Genomic DNA, 19,643 nt, shown 5'->3' on the forward strand with positions numbered 1-19,643 from the left:
GAATAGCGCACAAAAAAGAAGACAGTATTAATGAAGATATTAGCCCAAGAAATGTAAAAGCAGGGAGGAGAGCTTGTGGATCAAAGGTAGGAATGAGCTGGGTGTGTACTCAGGGCAATCGTGCAGGACAGGGACTAGGCCCTACTCAGTATTTTGTCCCTACATCCTCTTACTGCCTCTTGAATGGACTGGCATCCCACCACCCACCTGTCCAACTCTGTGCAGGACACTCAATTTGTTTGCCTGCTCAACTGTGGCAAACAGCAGAACAATAGTCATTGCCAGTGCACGGCAGAGGATCCTGCCACTCTCTTACCTCATCTTCTTTATGGCATCGAGGGTATTTGAAATTATGGGACAAAGTCTCTTACATAAAATCACTACATTTTAACCATACTGGGGCAAACATTTCAAGAACTTCTGACAAGCAAGATATAAGAACATGGCTTTTAAACCTATTTAAACCATTGAGTTATGTGGCATATGAATTACATGCTAATAAAATAAATAAAATGATGGTAAATAAATTCCTTTTAAAAAAGAAAATGACTTTTGATAAAGGGGTTATTACAACGATTTAATTGAACTTTTAGGAAATAAGGTCTTCTGGAGAGATAGCAGTTACATTTTCTTCCATGTCAAAGTCTAAAACAGCATTTTCTCAAACATCATTTTGCCAGGCAACCATATTTTTCTGTTCAACTTAGCATCAGGCTTTTTTCCCCCCTAAACTTACTGAAAATAAAAGGAGTAGCCTCCTAGATCAAAAATAAAGATGGGGGGCAAAAAATCAAGCTGACTTCTTTGAAATGTGCAAGACCTCCACTTCCATCCTATCCCTGTCCTGAGAGATCAGGGACTCCTGCAGAGCACTTTGGCAGCTAGCTAGCTCCTTAACACTCAAGCTAACAGCATGCTACCAGGTTTTAGCCCTATTAAAGCCTAAGCAAGCAGTCCTCTGAAACCGGAAGCCATTTAGAGGTGAGGCACCTGTGGCTGGGTAAACTGTGTTATTTTTAAGGCACTCAGGATTATGTTTCCTTAAGAACTGCAAAGTGTAGAAAAGGTAAAAGTCAAGTTAGTCTGTGTCGTATCCCAAAATAGGTCCAAGCCATTTTTCAACCTCTTCCACAGACATGTTCTTCCTTAAAGCATAATCCTCAACCTGCAAAAGACGAGAAACAGATCATTACATCAAATGTGGTTATGATTTTTTCTACAGATTTAGCAGAAATGTTGAGTGCATTTAATTTCTTGTCTTAACAGCAGTCTACCGAATTAAACGGCGAGAGAAACTTATCTGTGAACAGAAAGGCAAAATGCTGACAATTGACTGGATGTAGGTGAGGTCTGGTGTAGTGATAGTGGAAGGGAATTATGAGTTCAAATAAAATAAGACTTAAATGGGTAAATTTCTGTATCCTATCCTCTTGATATTCTTCCTTTATTTATTGTGTGTTCTTCATATTCTTCTTATTCACATTTAAATTAACACAGATTTCAGCATTTTGTTGAGAACAAGGCAGTACTAGGCAAACCCCATGTCAGTGCAATAGTTATCTTACCTGATCCTTGGAAATCTTCCCCACAGAAAAATATTTGGACTTCAAATTGGAGAAATAAAGGCCTGATACTGCGGAGGCAGGGGACATTGCTAGCGATTCTGTTAACCTAATGCCTAGAAGAGAGACATGGGGAAAAGGCCGTCTTCAGTACTCACAAAGTGCCTGGCTTTGTCAACAAACTCAGACCTTATTTGGACATGAGATAGCAGACTGCTCCAGCAAATTCCTGGCAAGGTGATAACCAAATTCAGGGCACGCAGCTCTTCTCTAATCAAGGGAAGGAGAAGGAAGAGGGGACGCAGAGGCCTGAAAAAGGAACCCTACCCCCAAGACCAGCTACAAAGGTTCCAATCAGCTTCGAAGTCTACTCATGCCAGAATGTCTATGCCTGGAAATAAGAGCACCATTTGACTGTTCTCTGAAGGATTATGAGTAACCACATTAGGGAAGACCACAATAGCATATAGGGAGGGGGGAGGGGGGAAAGGGGTATTTTTTCTTAGGAATTTAAAACCAAAAGGGATTGTAAACACTACCTAATCTATAAACCACTCATTTTATGGGCAAGGGTGAAGAGCAATAAAAAGGTTAAGTGCATTGACAAAGGTCACCTTAGCTTTGGCCGAAATGGGACTCTAACCCAGATCTCCTGCATCCTCCCTAGTCCCATTTCTGATAAACCAGTCTTAACACAGCCTCACAATCTCTCATGTAAAACTAGATTATTTCAACTTCATCAGATTGGACTGCATGCTTTTGACAATTCTACTAAACATTGTGGATTTCTCCTGTATCTTTCCTTCTATGCTCACTGCGGCTGCTGCTGCTGGGAGCCCTCAAGCGGATCTGACTCGTTAGCTAGGCAGTTAGATGAACAACTGGCACGAGTGGAGGCAGACCAGAATCAATTCTGCTCTGGGCTGAGAAGAATTTAGGTTTCAAAAGGCTATGTGCTGATTTTGGATTTTCAACTATTTGAATTAATCTATATTAACAAAAAATGAAAGAGGATTATGGCAAAGAGGACACTCATATTAACTTTGGCAATGCAGCAATAACGAAAGTTGAAGTAGGTGGTACCCCTGCAAGAGGAAGGTCCAAAGACGTTGAGTATTACAGATGAAATGATAAATAGGAAAATGGGGCAGGAGAAATACATATCTAACATCCCATTCATTATAGGTAAAATGAGAATAATTAAAATGGATATATCTAGAAATAGTGGTGTGGGAACACTATTTAAAAATATGGAGAGAAATCTCATAATAGCTAAAAGGAAGAGTTAATGGATGAATTCTTCTTATTTTAACCCCTTCTGCATTTTTGATTGTCATTATTTTGATAACACTAGAAGGTATTGGCATATATGAATACATATATATAGTGTGTGTGGCAATACACTGAAGTATTTGATGGACTTTGGGCCTCTGCTCAAGCCCTCCCTCAATGCAAGAACACTTGGTTCTAACAACCTGGCATTCTGTGATGCTCACCCTTCCTGCATGATCTCTGAAGACAAAATGGGTATACAAGCAAATGTGGTGGAAAGAGCTGATTGATGGTGGCCCGCTATCAAAAGATATAGCATCTGGGGTCTTAAAGGCCTCAAGATAAACAAGCAGCCATGTAGCAAAGAAACAAGCACACATGTAAGAAGCACACCGGATGTGTGATCATGAGAAGTCAATAGGATTAAGTATCAGGCATCAGAAAACCACAAACAAACAAACATATTGTTGAGAATGAGGGGGCTTGGAGCAGAGACCTGCGGTAGTTACATAATCTGTTGTCAATTTGAGAAGATTAAGAGTGAAGGGGTAGGGTCTAGTCTGTGAATCAGGTCGTAGCTTGATGACTTCATTTGGAGGTGCTAAGGAGATAAATAGCTCATTGGAGCTGGGCACATACTCACTCCCTGGGAGACATTGCAGCTGATAAGACACATGGAACTATGCTAGTGCCCTGAGCTGGAGAAGCCATGTGGAGAACCCTGCCAGCGCTGAAATGCTTACAACGCCACTGGATCCACAAGACTTCCCACCCACTGGTCTGTGATCTGCATTTGGAGTCATTGGATGTGTTTTGTGAGTCTTTAGAGGGCTTTATTGATTGGTATAAAACATATAGGGTAATATCGGACTTACGGCCTTGACCTGCACTGGACTGTATTCTTAATGTACAATTACCCTTCTATATGAAGTTCTCTCTTATACACATATGAATGTCTCCGGATTTCTCTAGTCAACCCAGACTAACACATGACACAAGATCCATTTGTAGACAATGGGACATCCCCTCAGAGAAGGGTCACAGGAAGGGATGAGTCAACCAGGACACAGCATAGCACTGATGAAACACACAGTATTCCTCTTGTTCCTTGAGGCTTCCTCACATCACTATGGTGACCTCAGTCCTGCCTTTCATTTGGGTTAGATTGGAACAAGTACACTGATAGAGATAGGAGCTCAAGACATATGGGAGCCAGGTCAGATAAACCTTTCAGGAATGGGAGCACTGCTATCAGGAGGACAGGGGTAAGGTGGGGAGAGAGGAGGAACTGATTGCAGTGATCAACAGATAATCATCCCCCTCCCCCCACCCCAAGTCCATCAGGGGAATGAAACCATGGGGGGGGGGAGGGCGAGACAGTGATTAATGTAAGATAAGATATGAAAATAATAATAATTTATCAAGGGTTTAGAGGGTGGGAGGGTAGAGGAGGGGGGTAAAGAGGAGCTGATATCAAATTAAAAATGTTTAGAAAAAATGATGGCAACACGTACAAATATGCATGACACAGTTGATGTATGAATGGTTATAAGAGCTGTAAGAGCCGCCAATAAAAAAGATCTTTAAAAAAATAAATAAAATAAAAAGAAGCATTCCTCAGTCCTGGAGCCCCTACCTGTTGAGGACTCAATGTCAGCAAGTGTCCACATTGTGAGCTTCTCAGTGTGGTCAGGCTGGCTTGGGTAGCCAGGTGCAGGCCGGATACCCTTGTAGCACAGTCTCCTCAGGCCAGCAACATCCAAATGCTCGTTGACATAGTATGCCCACAGCTCTTTGCGGACCCTCTCATGGAGTTCCTCTGCAAAGGCCTACGGAGCCAAAGCACCAAGTGTGTTTAGTCAGAGGGAGGGCCTTCACCATCCCCATCCTCCTTCTACACAGAAACTCAAAGCCAGGTGGAGCAGCCCTTTCTTCTGGACCACAGCTAGGGGAAAACATGAACAAAGAGATATACAGGCTGGCTTCTCAACTTCTTAGCACCTTCCTTAGCTGCTCTTCTGCTCTATGTTGGTCTAAACGTGGGCTCTGAAGGATCACACTTCATGATATGCGGTCCCAGGCCTTTTAGAGTAAGACTTTTCCCATCTATCTGCAGCTTATGCTGATCATAGAGAAAAGATGAAACCTTTACAACTGACAGTTCCTATCTAGTTGTCTCAGGAAAAGGGGCGAAGACCACCTCATGGCTCAGGTTCCTCTATTCCCTCCATAGTATGATGAATAACTTCTCTAAGACAGCAGTGAAGAATGAGAACTACGAAACAAAAATATGTTAACATTCAGGTTCCCTGGGAAAATATCGTATCATAACAGCGAGGTACAGGAAATACGGCAACATTCTCAGGATGACAGCCAACTATAGCACAGCTGAAGCTTTTTCTTTGTACCAAAGATGATATAGAAGAGCCCATTTAGAAAGACGACGATTTTAACATGTCTGTAATGCTAAAGTCTGCAGCACCTGATTCCAACATAAACAGAAACTCCCGAGGGATGGCTAGTACGGAGTTCCATCACTGTCCATACAACCCTACCCCCGCCTATACCTAGATTCTGGCACAGGTGCAGAGTGCCGCTTTACCTCTGCCAGTCGGTCGCCCAGCGCCTTGACCATGATGCTGCTGTAGTCATCACACTCGTCCTCATAAGCCTTGCTCAGTTTCTCAACCCCAAAGCATGCAACAGCAAACAGTCCCAGGTAGTCTCTCACACCAGATTCCAGAGGAGCAACGAAGTCTGAGAGACAGTGGTATGGGTCTGTACTGGCAGAGTCCTTCTCAGCCTGAAAACCAACCAATGGGCAGAGAACAGTATTTATGTAGACACACTCCAAACCACACACAAGGAACAATCTCATAGGTTTAAGTGAATCCAGGCTTCCTAGATGGGGTGCCAAACCCCTCCCTTTCACTGTGATGTCCAAGCATTTGGAATAGCGCCTGATCAAAACTGAGATTTTAATACCTATTTATTGAAAAAACAGATGAAATGTGATTTCAGAGTTTAAACTTAGTCAGGAAACCATTACTTGGCTCATTAATGCATTGGCCAAACTTCCACTGATTAGAGGCACTAAATATAGACATGTGGGACTTTAGACTCTTGTCCTTTTGAGGTGCACAGATCCTTAATAGGCCACTGAGTGAACTGGGATTTACCTTACCTATAAGTAGCTGTAAGGAACTGACATATTCCCACAGACTTAAGGCTGAAAAGGCCTGGTATGAGAAGAAGCAGATGACTACTATCCAAAGGTTGTAGGATTGATTATTGCACTTTGGTTCAGATCTCTTGCTTTGATGCTGGTGAATGAACGGTAGCCGGGACTACCACATATTTACTATTTCAACGCTCTCTTTGCTTTCTCCCAGACATGTATTAGCCTGGCAGGCATGGATGGTTCTGCCTTTGTGAATGATTGTTAATGGAAGTTTTGCCCTATCCCTAACCCTCTCTATTCATAGAAAGAGTGTCGAATCATTAAATCTTTTAATGTGTATACATCAACCATTCATGTATTATTGTCTGGACTACACATGTATAATTTCCTTCTCTCAACAGTGTTTTAAATGCTATACCATTGGCTAAATTAATGATACCATTAACAGAATTACCTTATGTCCTATTAGGATGATTTATAACATTTTCTATTTTAAAGTAATAATGATGTCTCTAAATTGAACCACAGACATATATGAACCATAGATATATGAACAGATTTTGCGCTTTCACTTAATCATAGCCCTACTCAATATTCACCTTCATGAAAAGATCACTGAAGATATGGATGCTATAGCAAAATGTGTTAAAGAAACCAGATGGCATAGAGTTATCTGAAATAATAGCATCTGGGGTATTAAAAGCTTGTCTTCGAACAAGCAGCTAACTAGCTAATTGAGGCATCAACTGTGTTTGCATGAAAAACATACTAGCCTCTGTCATCTAAGGATTGGAAAGAATAAAATTCAAATCTGAAGGAATGACATCAGAGCTTAAATTGTGAACAACCTGTGGAGGGAGGGTAGGGTAGAAAGGGGGAACCGATTCCAGGGAACTACATATCACCTACTCCATGGGGGATGGACAACAGAAAAGCAGGTGAAGGGAGACGTCGGAAATTGTAAGACGTGACAAAATTCTAATTTATAAATTATCAAGGGGTCATGAGGGAAAGGTAGTGGGGAGGGGGAAAATGAGGAGCTGATGCCAGGTGCTTACGTGGAGAGCAAATGCTTTGAGAATGATGAGGGTAACAAATGTACAAATGTGCTTGACACAATTGATGTATGTATGGATTGTGATAAGAGTTGTATGAGCCCCCAATAAAATGATTAAAATAAATAAATTGTGAGCAACCAGTTTGCAGAAAGCTTTGGATGACAGCAGGCCAAAATTCATGTGCACGGTCAACCCATAAGGATCAAGCCTCTGGTGAATCCTCTCCGTTCATAGCCCAGGGATGTGGGTAGCCTTGCTGTTAGACAGAGCATTGGAAAATGTATTACAGATAATGTAGTTAGTCTCAAATGTATCATCACATTGTCTGACAGGGGACCTGGCGGTGTAATGGCACGAACTGCGATGATGGCCCACAAGGTCAGCAGTAGAAAGCAACAGCTGCTCCAAGGGAAAAGGCAGGGCTTTTTACTCCAATCCAGGTAACTCATAGGAACAGGTCTCCCTTGCCCTATAGGGTCACTATGAGTCGACATCAACTCCAAGGCAGTTTTGCGTTTACCATCTGATCTCTTTTTGGGCTCATTTTTAGGCTGTTTCAGTTAATATTTTCTGGTTTTTTTCAACGGAAGTTTTTCTCTTTTGTTTTGTCATTGTTGTTGTTGTTTTTTCTTTTGTCTTGTATGATTTTCTGCTTACAAAATCCAGGATAGGTAAATCTATAGAGTCAGCAACTGAAGTAATAATTACCTGGGAGCCCTGGTGGTGCAATGGTTATGTGCTGGACTCCTAACTGCAAGGTGAGCAGCTGAACACCACCAGCCACTCCAGGGAAGAACGACAGGGCTTTCTACTTCTACAAAGAGTTACAGCCTTGAAAAGTCTTAGGGGCAGTTCTAGCTTGTCTCATAGGGTCGCCATGAGTCAACATTGACTCAATGATAGTGAATTTGGTTTTGAGGAGTATGACCGAGGAGCTTGGGAGAAAATGGGGAACATCAATGATTACAAGAAAAAAGAAAACATTCTAATTGTATGATATGCGTATTAGATCATACACATGAAACTGCAAATGAAACTATTAAGAAAACTGAAATTTCCCCCAAATGTTTTCAATTCATTATCAATACTCCACCCTGGAGTTAGGTTTGCAGGTGCCCATGAAATGTGGTGCTAATAGGCTATGCTGAGTCAGTTCTGACTCACAGCAATCCTGTGTGCAACAGAACGAAATAAGGAGTCTTGCTCCATCCCCATGTATTTGCTGTTTGGGCCCACTGTTGCAACCACTGAGATACCCAATCGCACTGAGGGTTTTCCTTTCACTTGCTCATCCTTTAACCTCCTGATAATATGTTCAGGCATCCATTTTTCATCCACAGGAATTTAGTAAACTCTAGAGGCAGCAACATAAAAACCACTGCTGCCAGCTACAGTTAGAGGGCAGGAAGTGATGAAGGTGTCCCAGGGCCACTGGAAATCAAATTAAGCACCCAGCAGTGTTTGCTTGTGAGACACCCTATAGGGCTAGATACCTGTCTAATCCATATCCATTTTCAACTGACGGCTAATGTTTCCTTGCTACTAAGCTGATTTCTCATACACTTTGGGATTTAAACAGGAGGGATTAGTCCCTGGAGAATGACATGGTTAGTAGAGGGTTAACATAAAAGAGGAAGAAACTTAACACTATGGATTGATACAGTGGTTGCAACAATGAGCTCACACATATCACTGATTGCCTTTATGGTGTAGGTACTGGGTAATGTTGCATTTGGTTGCCAACATGGCCACTATGTGTTGGAACTAGCCCAATAGCAAGTAACAGCAGCAAGCTGACATCCAAGTCTTCTGACAAGGTCTCACATTTAAAAATAAATATGGGCTAAGAAGATTAACAGCTAATAATTTCTGAGTGCTTACTACATGACAGGCACTATATAAATTAACGAGCCAAATCCACTCCAAAACTTTGTGCAGTGATACCGTCTGCTCCATTTTACAACCAACTAACATGAAGCATACAGAACTTGATCAACTAGCTCAAGGTCAGACAGTGGCAGGTACAGAGGTCAGATATCATAACCAATGCTCCTGATGACCACACAATCAACAAGTGGGCAGCTTAAAGACTGCTGAGTGATTTCTAGTTGTTAAACAGGACAGCCTCAGGCAGAAAGTAGCTAAGGGCTACATGCAAGGAGGTATTTATTGATAATGGTGCACAGAAAGGTCCCAGGCTTGACGACAGCTGGCATGGAAGGATCACGTCCTGGCTCTGCTTAGGTAGCAAAAGGCAGTGTAGGGCCACAGAGTCTCTCTGGGTCAGGTCACAGAGATCCACAGTCCTTCCGAAAGGACAGCAGTCGGTGCCTGAACAGAAGAGTCCCAGTAGATTTTCCAGAGTGTAGTGAAGTGAAGGAACTCTTTAGTATACATAGGGAACACATGAACATGGTCTTTGCAGAGTTTCTTTTAAAAAGGTGAACTCTGGGAATTCAGGGAATTCACTACACCAGTGTCATATTCAATACCTCACAGGATGATCTGGAACAAGAATGATGTTGGAAATAAAAGAGATAGGAGGAAGACACAGAAGTTCAATGATGAAAGACTGTGGCAGCAGATTTTTTTTAAATCTTAGTTACATCTCTAAAAGAAAGTCGCCAATTCCCTAGGAAGGAGGGAAGGCCTTACTATGTCAGAGTTCTACTACCTTGTATCCTGTGTGTGAGACTGGTGCAAGCAGTAAGGCTGCACTTGTTTGACTCAGTGGCATCTGTTTAGGGTCTCAAATTTAAGAATACCTGCAGATCTCATTAAGGTTAACTATCTAGATTGGGAGGAGTTCAATTTCTGTGACAAAAGCAGCAGAGCACAGAAGCAATAGTCTTTATAGAGCCACGTGGCCAGACAGCTCAGGGAGGAAGAGAAGTGTCATTCTGAATGAGACTGAAGTTGTCATTTCTTAAAATTCACCAAGCAATAAAAAAACTTTGCAAAAAGAATTTACTGCAATACTTTGCTAATGACTGATAAATTCCAATCCTGACTAGGTCACTGACTTTTTAGTCACTGCGGGAATACCCATCTAAGATTTGTACTTTGTTTGAGTGGGGGCATGTGAGAGAGAGTTGTGTTGCTTTTTCCCACCCTGAGGAAGCCAGTGTAGAAGAACAGCCATGGTGAGACGGGCTGTGTCTCCCCAACACATTGGACTCTGAGAAAGCTCCACTGGCCTTTTCTTTCATCTTCTGTGAAATAAAAACAGACATTGCTTTACATGGGCTGTGTGGCTAAACAAGATGGTATATCAGGTAACCAACTCAGCACCTGGCAAGCACTAACTGATAGGACCTCCATCTTCCCTTGGAGAAAGGGAGACATTAGATGATGGCCAATTTTTGTAACTCACACTGAAAATCAATACTTTTGAATCAATAAAAACTTGGTAAATAGACTGAGATTGCAGACAAGTGACCCCCCCCGAGGTAGGAACAGTGTTTCTTATCCAACGGTTGACACAAAATAAACACCTTAATCCCTGTTGGTGCCAAGAAGCTGCCTCTGCCAATTGGGCTGGCTCCTTTTCTCTAACTAAAGCTGGGCTCTCCTGATTGCTCATTTCTTATCTACACACTGTTTGTGCTTAAATAAAAAACCGACATGTTGGCTGTTAAGGCCGCTTACTGTACCTGTTGCCGTAGACCATGGAAGGTGGCTATGGGATTTGCAGTCTGTGGCACTGCATCCTCTGAGTACACACAGATGTCGTCCTGGACACCCTGTGCTGGCCAGAACCCAATCACTCCCCTGGCTTGGAGTTTCTTTTGACTAATTAAGGCTTTCAGCATACTTTGGGCATCATCATAGACTTTTTTGGCCTCTTCACCTATAAGGAAAATATAAGAAGAATCATTTTAAAATGCCAAAAATAAGCAGTAACCATCTCCCCTTACCCACAATTAATCTTTTTCTCCTTGGCCCATTTCCTCTCAAAAGTGTTCTCAGCCGCCTGCCTTTTTTGGAGGAGCTGGGGGTCAACGGTTCCTGTAAGAGCAGCTCCACGAGTCTATTTCTCAAGCGGAAGCCACTTAAAACTTACCACTTAACAAAAAGCAGAGCGCCAAGTCTGTGGCTCCCAGAGCAGCTGATCAGAGAGAGAGAAAAGGCAGGCCGGATTCCTGTCACAGACACTCTTTGTGCACAGACAGTTCCAGAGACTACACAGTGACCTTGGTGGATATCAAACAGGTCAAAGCCACCCTTTGAAGTCACTTTGATACTACTATACCACAAGGCCTTTGCTCAAAGTTGCTGCCAGGTGAACTCCATTTGCACAGGGGTCTAAATGCTCACAATGTGCCCCTCATTTTCCATCTAGGGAACCAATGCTCCTTTGGTCAAAGGTGTGGCCTGTCCACATTTGTACAGTTGGCTATCAAGGAACTACTCTTTCTCTTGTAAATGCTGCACTACTGGCTGCCCTGAGAACCTCCCCTTCTTAAATCCTAGGAAGCACAAAATGAGCCCCTTAAAGAAACCACGAGACAGCAGTTGCTCAGCCTCTTCTCAACTCCAATTCCTTAACTTGACTTGTCTGTTTCAACCACTTACTCTTACATACCACTGCTTATTGTTTTGAACAGCCAGACTCCCATGTCTCTGGGAGAGGCATGATGCAAGGGGCTTAAGTGGAGAGCAAATGCCTTGAGAATGATTGGGGCAGGGAATGTATGGACGTGCTTTATAAAATTGATGTATGTATATGTATGGATTGTGATACGAGTTGTATGAGTTCCTAATAAAATGTAAAAAAAGAAAAAAAAAAAGAAAGCTGGAATCATAATGAATTCTTTTGTTTACCCCTAGTCCCTAGCACAGAGCCTAGCACGTAACTGCTGAAAATAGATTTCTACCTGAAGAATGAATTAACAAGATGTCAAGTTCTAGCAGCTTAAAAACCATTAAAAAAAAAAACTGAACAGGTAAAATTATATGAAAGTAGCGCTATCCTGCATCATGCAAAACCCACTGCTCATCACTAATTCTTAACTTCAGTGTCCTAAAATTCCATCTTGAATATCAGTGGTAGGAAGAACTTACTGAACTAACCTACGGTCTTATCATTAAAAATCTTGGGGAAACCTCGGTTGGGGTATTTTCCACGGAGTTGCCAGACATCAAAAAATGGTTTCCAGTCGATGTAGTCCACCACCTTCTGTAGGTCATAGTCTTCAAAGACTCGTGTCCCAAAAAAGGTGGGCTTCACTAAAGGAAGGAAACACCAGTTGTTAAAAGTAATGCCGGGGCCTGGTGCTGAGCAGCCTCCTCTCAGCTACTATATTCTAGAGGCCTCTCTCCAACTCCTCAGATGCCCCGAGACTCCCACACAGTCTCACACCTCTCACACATAGTTGTTGTTTCAAAAAAAGAATTTTATTATTATTTTTGTAAGATTTTATTATTAACTGGGAGTTAATACATATCATTCCATACTTCAATCACATCAGGCAGAATTGTACAATTGCTACCACAAGCAGTTTCCAAACAATCCTTTTTTTGAACTCCTTGGTATCTTCTCCCTTTGACCACGTGCTGCGACCCCGGTCCCGGAAACCCTTATTGTACTTGTTGTCCTTATAGGTTCATCAATCCTGAGTCTCATATACCAAAAAACATATAGCACAACTTCAAGAGGGTTACTTCCAATGACATAACACCTCTGAGATAGACCCAAACATGAACAAACAGAAACAGGACAAAATTACAGAAAATGTTGAACACTCGATCGGGTCCAGCGTGCATCAGAGAGGGGATCAACTGACACAGTTTTAATTGTTGAAGTCAGATCTATGTCTTTGATCTTCTCGACTCACCTAGCTAATGCACTGTTTAGTAATGGCTTTCCCCCAATCCCTCAATTGTGGATAGAGGGCATTCACCAGAGGCTTATTTCCTATATAGTTCCCACAAATGAATCTTGGGCTTGTACTGTCATCTGTAGCTTTCTCTCACTTCAGGCTCTGATATTAATCCCTCCTTTGACTTTGGATATGATTTACAATCCTTTGGTGACTGACGATGCTGTGCTTCTTTCATGTGGACTTAGTTGATGTCTCACTTAGATTGCTGCTTGTTTGGAGACAAGCTTTTAAGGGCCCACGCACTGTTTTATCTACTATCTGGGCACCATCTAATTTCTTCGCCACATTTTGCTATAGCTCCCAAATCTTCTGTGTTCTCTTCCTCAAAGTATCAAGCAGGACCATGATGTAAGAACTAATGTTCTTAATTTGGAGCTATGATTTAGTGCTAATCAAAGACAATATTTAAGGAAGATCATAAGGGCCCAAAAGGATGAGTGATACTCTCTACCCACACCCTCCCTCTCCCCCCGCAAAAAAAGAATATCATCCCTTAACAAGGAAGTTTTGAAAGGGAGCTGAGACCGTTAAGATTTATTGTGCCAACCTGGCCGATAAACAAATGTGGGATTAATTGAAGGGCCGAGAGATAAATAGCTCAGTGAGCCTCGCCTTTATAGTTCTTGAGTCTCTTGCTCTCTGATGGTCAGACCAGGGTGCAGCTGCCTTAACCAGTTTCCTGCTTCAGCTGGCAAGGCTCACTTCCTGCACGACACCCCCAAGGAGAAGCTGCATGGACCTACCCCGATGCAGCCCTTGGTGCTGGAGCAGCTGTGGAGACACCTATCAGTGCTGAGATGCTTACACACTGACTGAATTGGCTTTCCTCCTGCAGTTGGTGTCATTGCGTGTGATTTGTGCGATTGAGGACTTTGCAGATCGGTGTTGGATATGTGGGTTTGGACAGAATTGGGTCGGGATGCTTTCTGAATGTACACTTACCCTTTATATAAAACTCTCTTATATACATATGAGTTTCTGTGGATTTGTTTCTCTAGTCTACCCAGGCTAACACAAGCTCCAAAGGCAGATAAAAAAACAATCAACAACATCAATAGAACATAGATCCAGGAATGGGTTTGGGGCTTGCACTAAAAAAGGACAATTTTAAAGGATCCCAGTAAAGGCATAATTCTGCATTGAGTCTTAGTAGACTTATTCACTGCATACAGCTGATTACACCAGCCTTTGAGACCCTCTTTCTCAAAGCATTTATCTCCAATTCCCCCCCCCCACCCCAAAGGAACAAATAAAACAAAATAAAAAAGCTGGGATTAATCTTAATTTGTATAAATTAAGAAAATAATAAAGTAAAGGACATTGTAGAAAGGCATACACGCCAAGGAATCTATTTAAAATTTAAAGACATGAAACAATAACCTAGTTGACTACTGTTCTATAAGCACCTAGGACAATGAGACATGGAAATGAAGCCTCAAATTTGCTTATTTCTACAGCGGAGGGGAGAAATGGGATTAAGGAGGAACATATAGGATTTTCCCACTACATATGTATAATTTATTGTTTAAATAAATGCTAGATTAATTCTTAACCTTGCTACTGGATAGACTATTTCCTGGTGAGTTCATTTTAAGTATCAGTACGAACTTCCGAGACAGATTTCAAGTGGAGTTGGGCTTTCTCTGGACACTGAGATCAGATATGAGCTGGGCCAAAGGCACGAGGAGCTCAAGTCAGGCCAGAAGGTACCTAGTACTTTATATTGCTCACGATCTCAGTGTCCTGATCCGAGTTCAGATCAGGAATCAGAGAGCACCTTATATGTGTAGTTTTGAGTATTGTGGCTTCAAAAGTGTTTCTTTCATTGAGGTAAAGTCAGATGTGTGGGGACATAAAGGCGTGAACATCTTATAGATTTTGCCTGAACTTCTTTTACTTATGTTCATTCTCTTCCCACAGGTCCTTTACCACCTTTTTACTGCACAAAATAATCCTTTGTAAATATTCTTTTATGCTGGTTTTCGGGGTGGCAAAGTTTGTACAATCTCCTTAGTAGAGAAAATAGTCCAGATATCCTGATGCAAGTTAATTCTTGTCTAGAAAGGCAGGTAGAAATACCTCACTGAAAAATACTATAATTTGGAAAACTTTATTCTTGAGTATGCTTATCAGCTAGTTTCAGGTCTCTATGAGGTTTCACCACCAAAATTTTCATACACAATTAAGTGCACTAATCATTTGGACATCAGTCAGTTACTTTTCTCAAATCAGCAGCTGAACAGACCTGGGTGAGGCTCTGCGAGCCAGTCAATATAGAGACGATTTTTTCTGGCTTGACTTAAAGTTAAGAATCTCCTTCCCTAAAAAAAAAAAAATAATAATAATAATTAGAACTTCCGAGGTTTTCAACTACTACTATGAAAATTTGTTGAAGTCAGTATTAAATTAAAAGTTATCAAAGAAAACAAATGTTTTATTAATGCGAACCATTATCTGAACAAGTGTCTTTTTTCTTCCTCTATGCTTCACATCAGAACCCAAACAATACATAGTTTCAAGAAGCATGCATGCAATCAATATTAACATATAAACATGCTGCTGACTGGATATCCCAAATTATGAGATAAGAAGCAACTCAAGTAGTAATAATTTGCCAGATAAACCCACCTGAGGAACCACAAGGCAGATCTAAGAACTCATCAATTATGGGAAAAAACTAAAAAGATAATAGCCTATGATGTCTTGTCAGCACCTTAGAAATGTTTATTTTCTTTATGTTGTTCGTTATTTCATTTAACTTGCCAAATAATATTCCAATATGCCCTGCCCTCAAAAGCCCAGCAGGCAACCTGGAAGATTTCTAACCAATGATTTCTTCTTTCCTTAATTAAAAGATCATTTTATTGGGTGCTCTTATAGATCTTATAACAATTCATACATCAATTGTATCAAACACATTTATTGCCATTATCATTTTCAAAACATTTTTCTATTTGAGCCCTTGTTATCATCTCTCTTTTCCTCCCCTCCCTCACCCTTGTAAAGACTTGATAAATTATAAATTATTATTTTCATATCATACACTGTCCACTGTCTCCCTGTATCATGTTACTGTCTTTTGTCCCCCTCAGAGGCAGTGGGGGTAGGGGGGCTAGGGTTTTTTTTTACATTGATCATTGTGATTGGTTCCCCCTTTTCCCCCCACCTCACCCTACCCTCATGGTGTCACTACTCTCATTACTGTTCCTGAGGGGTTTATCTGTCCTGGATTCTGTGTGTTGAGAGCTATTATCTGTATCAGTACACATGCTCTGGGTTCATGATAGTGGTGGGGTGGGTGGGGGGGTTAACATTCAAGAACTAGAGGAATGTTGTGTTTCATCAGTGCAATGCTGCACCTTGGCTGACTTGTCCCTTCCTGTGACACTTCTAAGAGGGGATGTCCAATTATCTACAAATGGGCTTTGGATCTCTGCTCTAACCCCCCTCCCTCATTCTCATTGATATGATTACTTTGGATCTTCTGATATCTGATACTTGATCCCTCTGAAACCTCATAATCACACAGGTTGGTGTGCTTCTTTTATGTAGGCTTTGGAGCTTCCCTACTAGATGGCTGCTTGTTTAACTTCAACCCTTTGAGACTCCAGATGCTCTATTTTGAAATAGCCAGGCACCATCAGCTTTCTTCACCAGATTTACTTATGTACCCATTTTGTCTTTAGAAATCGTGTCTCTACCTGACTTCTAAAGACTGATTATGATACTCTTGAATCCCTGAAGCTCATCTAGAGGGACAGGTCCTAACACATTATAGTCAGTGTTGGGCCGCCAAGAAGGGAAAACTTAAAATGGACCTGTCTAATGTGTTCATTTTCTTTCATCATTTCCTCAGAAACAAGCGACCATGGGATTCATTTTAGTGTTTTAAATTCCAATTTTCCTGCTGGGTATATGCTCATGTTTTATTCAATAACATAACTCGAGGATCTAGTACAGCATATAGCACCCACAGATTACCCAAGAAATGTTTGGCCAAATAAATCTAATTACAACCAAAAACATTGTAAGCTCAGACATTAAAAAACTCCGATCAGCGCTAAAATAAATAAATAAATAAATAAATAAATAGATAAATAAATGGATGAATAGGGCTTCTCTACAAGTTTCCTGAACATTTACCCTCCTCAAAGCAGCAATGACGTCTTAACAAAAATTAACTTCACTGTTTTACCCAATCGAGCAGAGACCTGTTTTTTCACTTACCTTGAGAGACTCATAATGTTCCTGCCGAATGTCTTCATATTCTTCTATGATTTCCTCAAAATAGTCATCCTTTAAATTTTCATCTAATAGTTGAGAACACTAAGAAAGCAAGATAAAGCCTCATAACCAGATAGCAGCAAAAATGTGTGAGAAATGTGCAACAATAGCCACCAGTTCTGGGGCTCCCCTACTTAGAGTTTTCCCCACCTCACTTCTTTCCCTTCATCTTCTGTTCCACAAGTCTCTAGTAATACACATACACACTACTTCCCCACAAGAGATACTAGATAAGCTTTCGGTAATAAAATATATACTACTTCCCCCCAAGATAGATATTAGATAAGCTCTTCATGGACATGGTGCCTAGCTCAGTGCTCAGCAACTTTAGTTTGGAATAAGCTCATGCATATATAATTTGAATCCTAGTAACAATGTTTTTTGACTTACCCTTGTATATATTTAATATATAAATCCTTCTGCAAAACTGTCAAAATCCTCCACTGCGTAATCTCCATGCCTATGAACACCAATAAGGTCTTACAAAGACATTAATTTCTTTTTTTCATGACAATATCTTTATCTGTCAGAACCCACAGAATAAAATGCACACCATGAGAAAAAGAAGTTGGATATCTCATATTTAAAACAAAGTATATATTAACATCTTTTTTTTAATAAAAAAAAAAGTGGGGGAAATCTCTATATCTAAGTCTACAGCCAGGGTAGCTGTAGTTATCTGAGTATTACATCATTTATTCCTAAAAAGTATCACTAGTGACTGTCCAAATAATTGATCATCTAATTTAGGTTTGATTAATTTTAAAAAGTCACTGCTATAGTTTATTGTGCCAGCCTGGCCGAATAACACAAGTAGGATTAACTGAAGGGCAGAGGGATAAATGGCTTGCTTGTTCTGTGCCTCAGTTTAAAGGGGTACACTACCTGTGGGATGCCTAGCCTGTGGACTGTGTCGCTGTAAGTTGAGATCCCTTTAAGCCCACACGATTGGAATGTTCATCTCTGGAGCTGGGGACTGACAGTTGATGACAGTTGGGGACCTCCCTTGCTGTTTGCTGCCTGGGTATATATAGCCCAGCTCTCTCTACAGAAGGGGACTGGCATCTGGCAGCTCTCAAAACTTGAAGGACTGCTAGTGTCCCACTGCTTTATAATTTGCTAGTGTCTCACTGCTTTATAATTTAACTGTTAATTTCTTGTATTATTTATCTGTATATTATTTAACGGTTTATTTCTTGAATTATATATCTATCTTTATAAATATATTTATATATAATTACTAGCAATCTGGTTTGTCTCTCTAGAGAACCCTGTCCAATACAGTGACCATTCGTTGTTTTGAAAAGAGCTAAACACTGATGGCGACCAAGCTGGGACAAATAGTGACCAGCTCCAAGTCAGAATGCCTGGTGGTAAGCATAATCCAAATACCCAGACTCTCAAAGACTGTGAACCAATTTGACCTCTGAACTAGAGTTAAAAAAACCAATTCTTTCCCAGTTAAGTGTACGTTCTACCTGTAAGGCAAATGTTACCACTGGGTATTTAACTAGGTCCAACAGTCTTGGTGATGTGGTGGGTTACTTTTTGAACTGCTCTCATAAAAGATTTACAGCCTCAGCAACACAAAGGGGCAACTCTATTCTGTCCTATGGGGTCACTATAAGCTGATATCAATTTAATAGTAGAGCGTATGGGAGCAACCATGCCAGGAAATAAAAAGTTTCAGGGCCAATCATTAGCATTTAAAATCCATAACAGGCCTGAAAAAGAGATACAATTATTCACCTAATCAATGCTCCTTAGAACCAAAAATTAAAAAATAAGTTCTAAAATAATGCTTTTAAGATTGAGTTTCAGAGAAGTAACTTACTTGCACATTAATCACAAATACAAAACTGCAAGTTTGATTCCAGCCTGGTTTAATTAGAGGGGAATTGTTAATTTGAGTAGGAGTAGGTTTAAAGTTTCAGAGACCATCTGAACTCAACCTTGATGCATTCCTGCTGAAAGTATGGTGAAAAAAACAGACCTGGTTATCAGCAAGAATAGCATCTGGGGTCTTAAAAGATGTGTGATGGGGGAATAGGGCACTGACCCACACAAGGGAAGGGTATTGTTTGTGTCTCCTCAGGGACAGAGGGACCAGCTATAAAGCCAGTGCCAGACGAATGCAGTGTGCCGGCAAGGAGTGGGGAGCCAGTGGAGGGGCCTGAGGGTTCGGTCCCCATACCAGCTATGTGGACAACTGCCCCTCACCCCCGAATAATTTACTTGAGAGGATGGCACTGAAGCTGCAGCTAGGGGAGAGGGGCATGTCTGATCAGCGGAAATGGGAGCAAATGAAGGGAGAGGAAGACAGAGTGGAGGACATCCTGGCCCATCAAGCCTGGAGGATGATATCCCCACTCTGAACAGCCAATAGACAGAGTGGACAATA

At 41.2% G+C, this 19,643-nt stretch overlaps 1 protein-coding gene across 4 annotated transcripts in view; it reads right to left on the reverse strand.

The window, feature by feature from the left end:
* Window positions 1-540: 540 nt before the first annotated feature.
* The window catches only part of MTR (5-methyltetrahydrofolate-homocysteine methyltransferase), a 190,293-nt gene continuing 171,190 nt past the window's right edge, over window positions 541-19,643 (reverse strand). For all 4 annotated transcript variants that reach the window (XM_075556395.1, XM_075556396.1, XM_075556397.1 and 1 more), the window contains exons 26-33: window positions 17,186-17,284; window positions 15,204-15,279; window positions 12,147-12,302; window positions 10,727-10,923; window positions 5,437-5,637; window positions 4,471-4,663; window positions 1,566-1,678; window positions 541-1,165 (exon numbers count right to left, since the gene is read on the reverse strand). In XM_075556395.1, the coding sequence (XP_075412510.1) occupies window positions 1,079-1,165; window positions 1,566-1,678; window positions 4,471-4,663; window positions 5,437-5,637; window positions 10,727-10,923; window positions 12,147-12,302; window positions 15,204-15,279; window positions 17,186-17,284 (1,122 nt within the window). In that variant the 3' untranslated portion in view covers window positions 541-1,078. The remainder of the gene's footprint in view (window positions 1,166-1,565; window positions 1,679-4,470; window positions 4,664-5,436; window positions 5,638-10,726; window positions 10,924-12,146; window positions 12,303-15,203; window positions 15,280-17,185; window positions 17,285-19,643) is intronic.

Source organism: Tenrec ecaudatus, chromosome 8, assembly GCF_050624435.1.
Source record: "Tenrec ecaudatus isolate mTenEca1 chromosome 8, mTenEca1.hap1, whole genome shotgun sequence".
Classification (NCBI taxonomy): domain Eukaryota; kingdom Metazoa; phylum Chordata; class Mammalia; order Afrosoricida; family Tenrecidae; genus Tenrec; species Tenrec ecaudatus.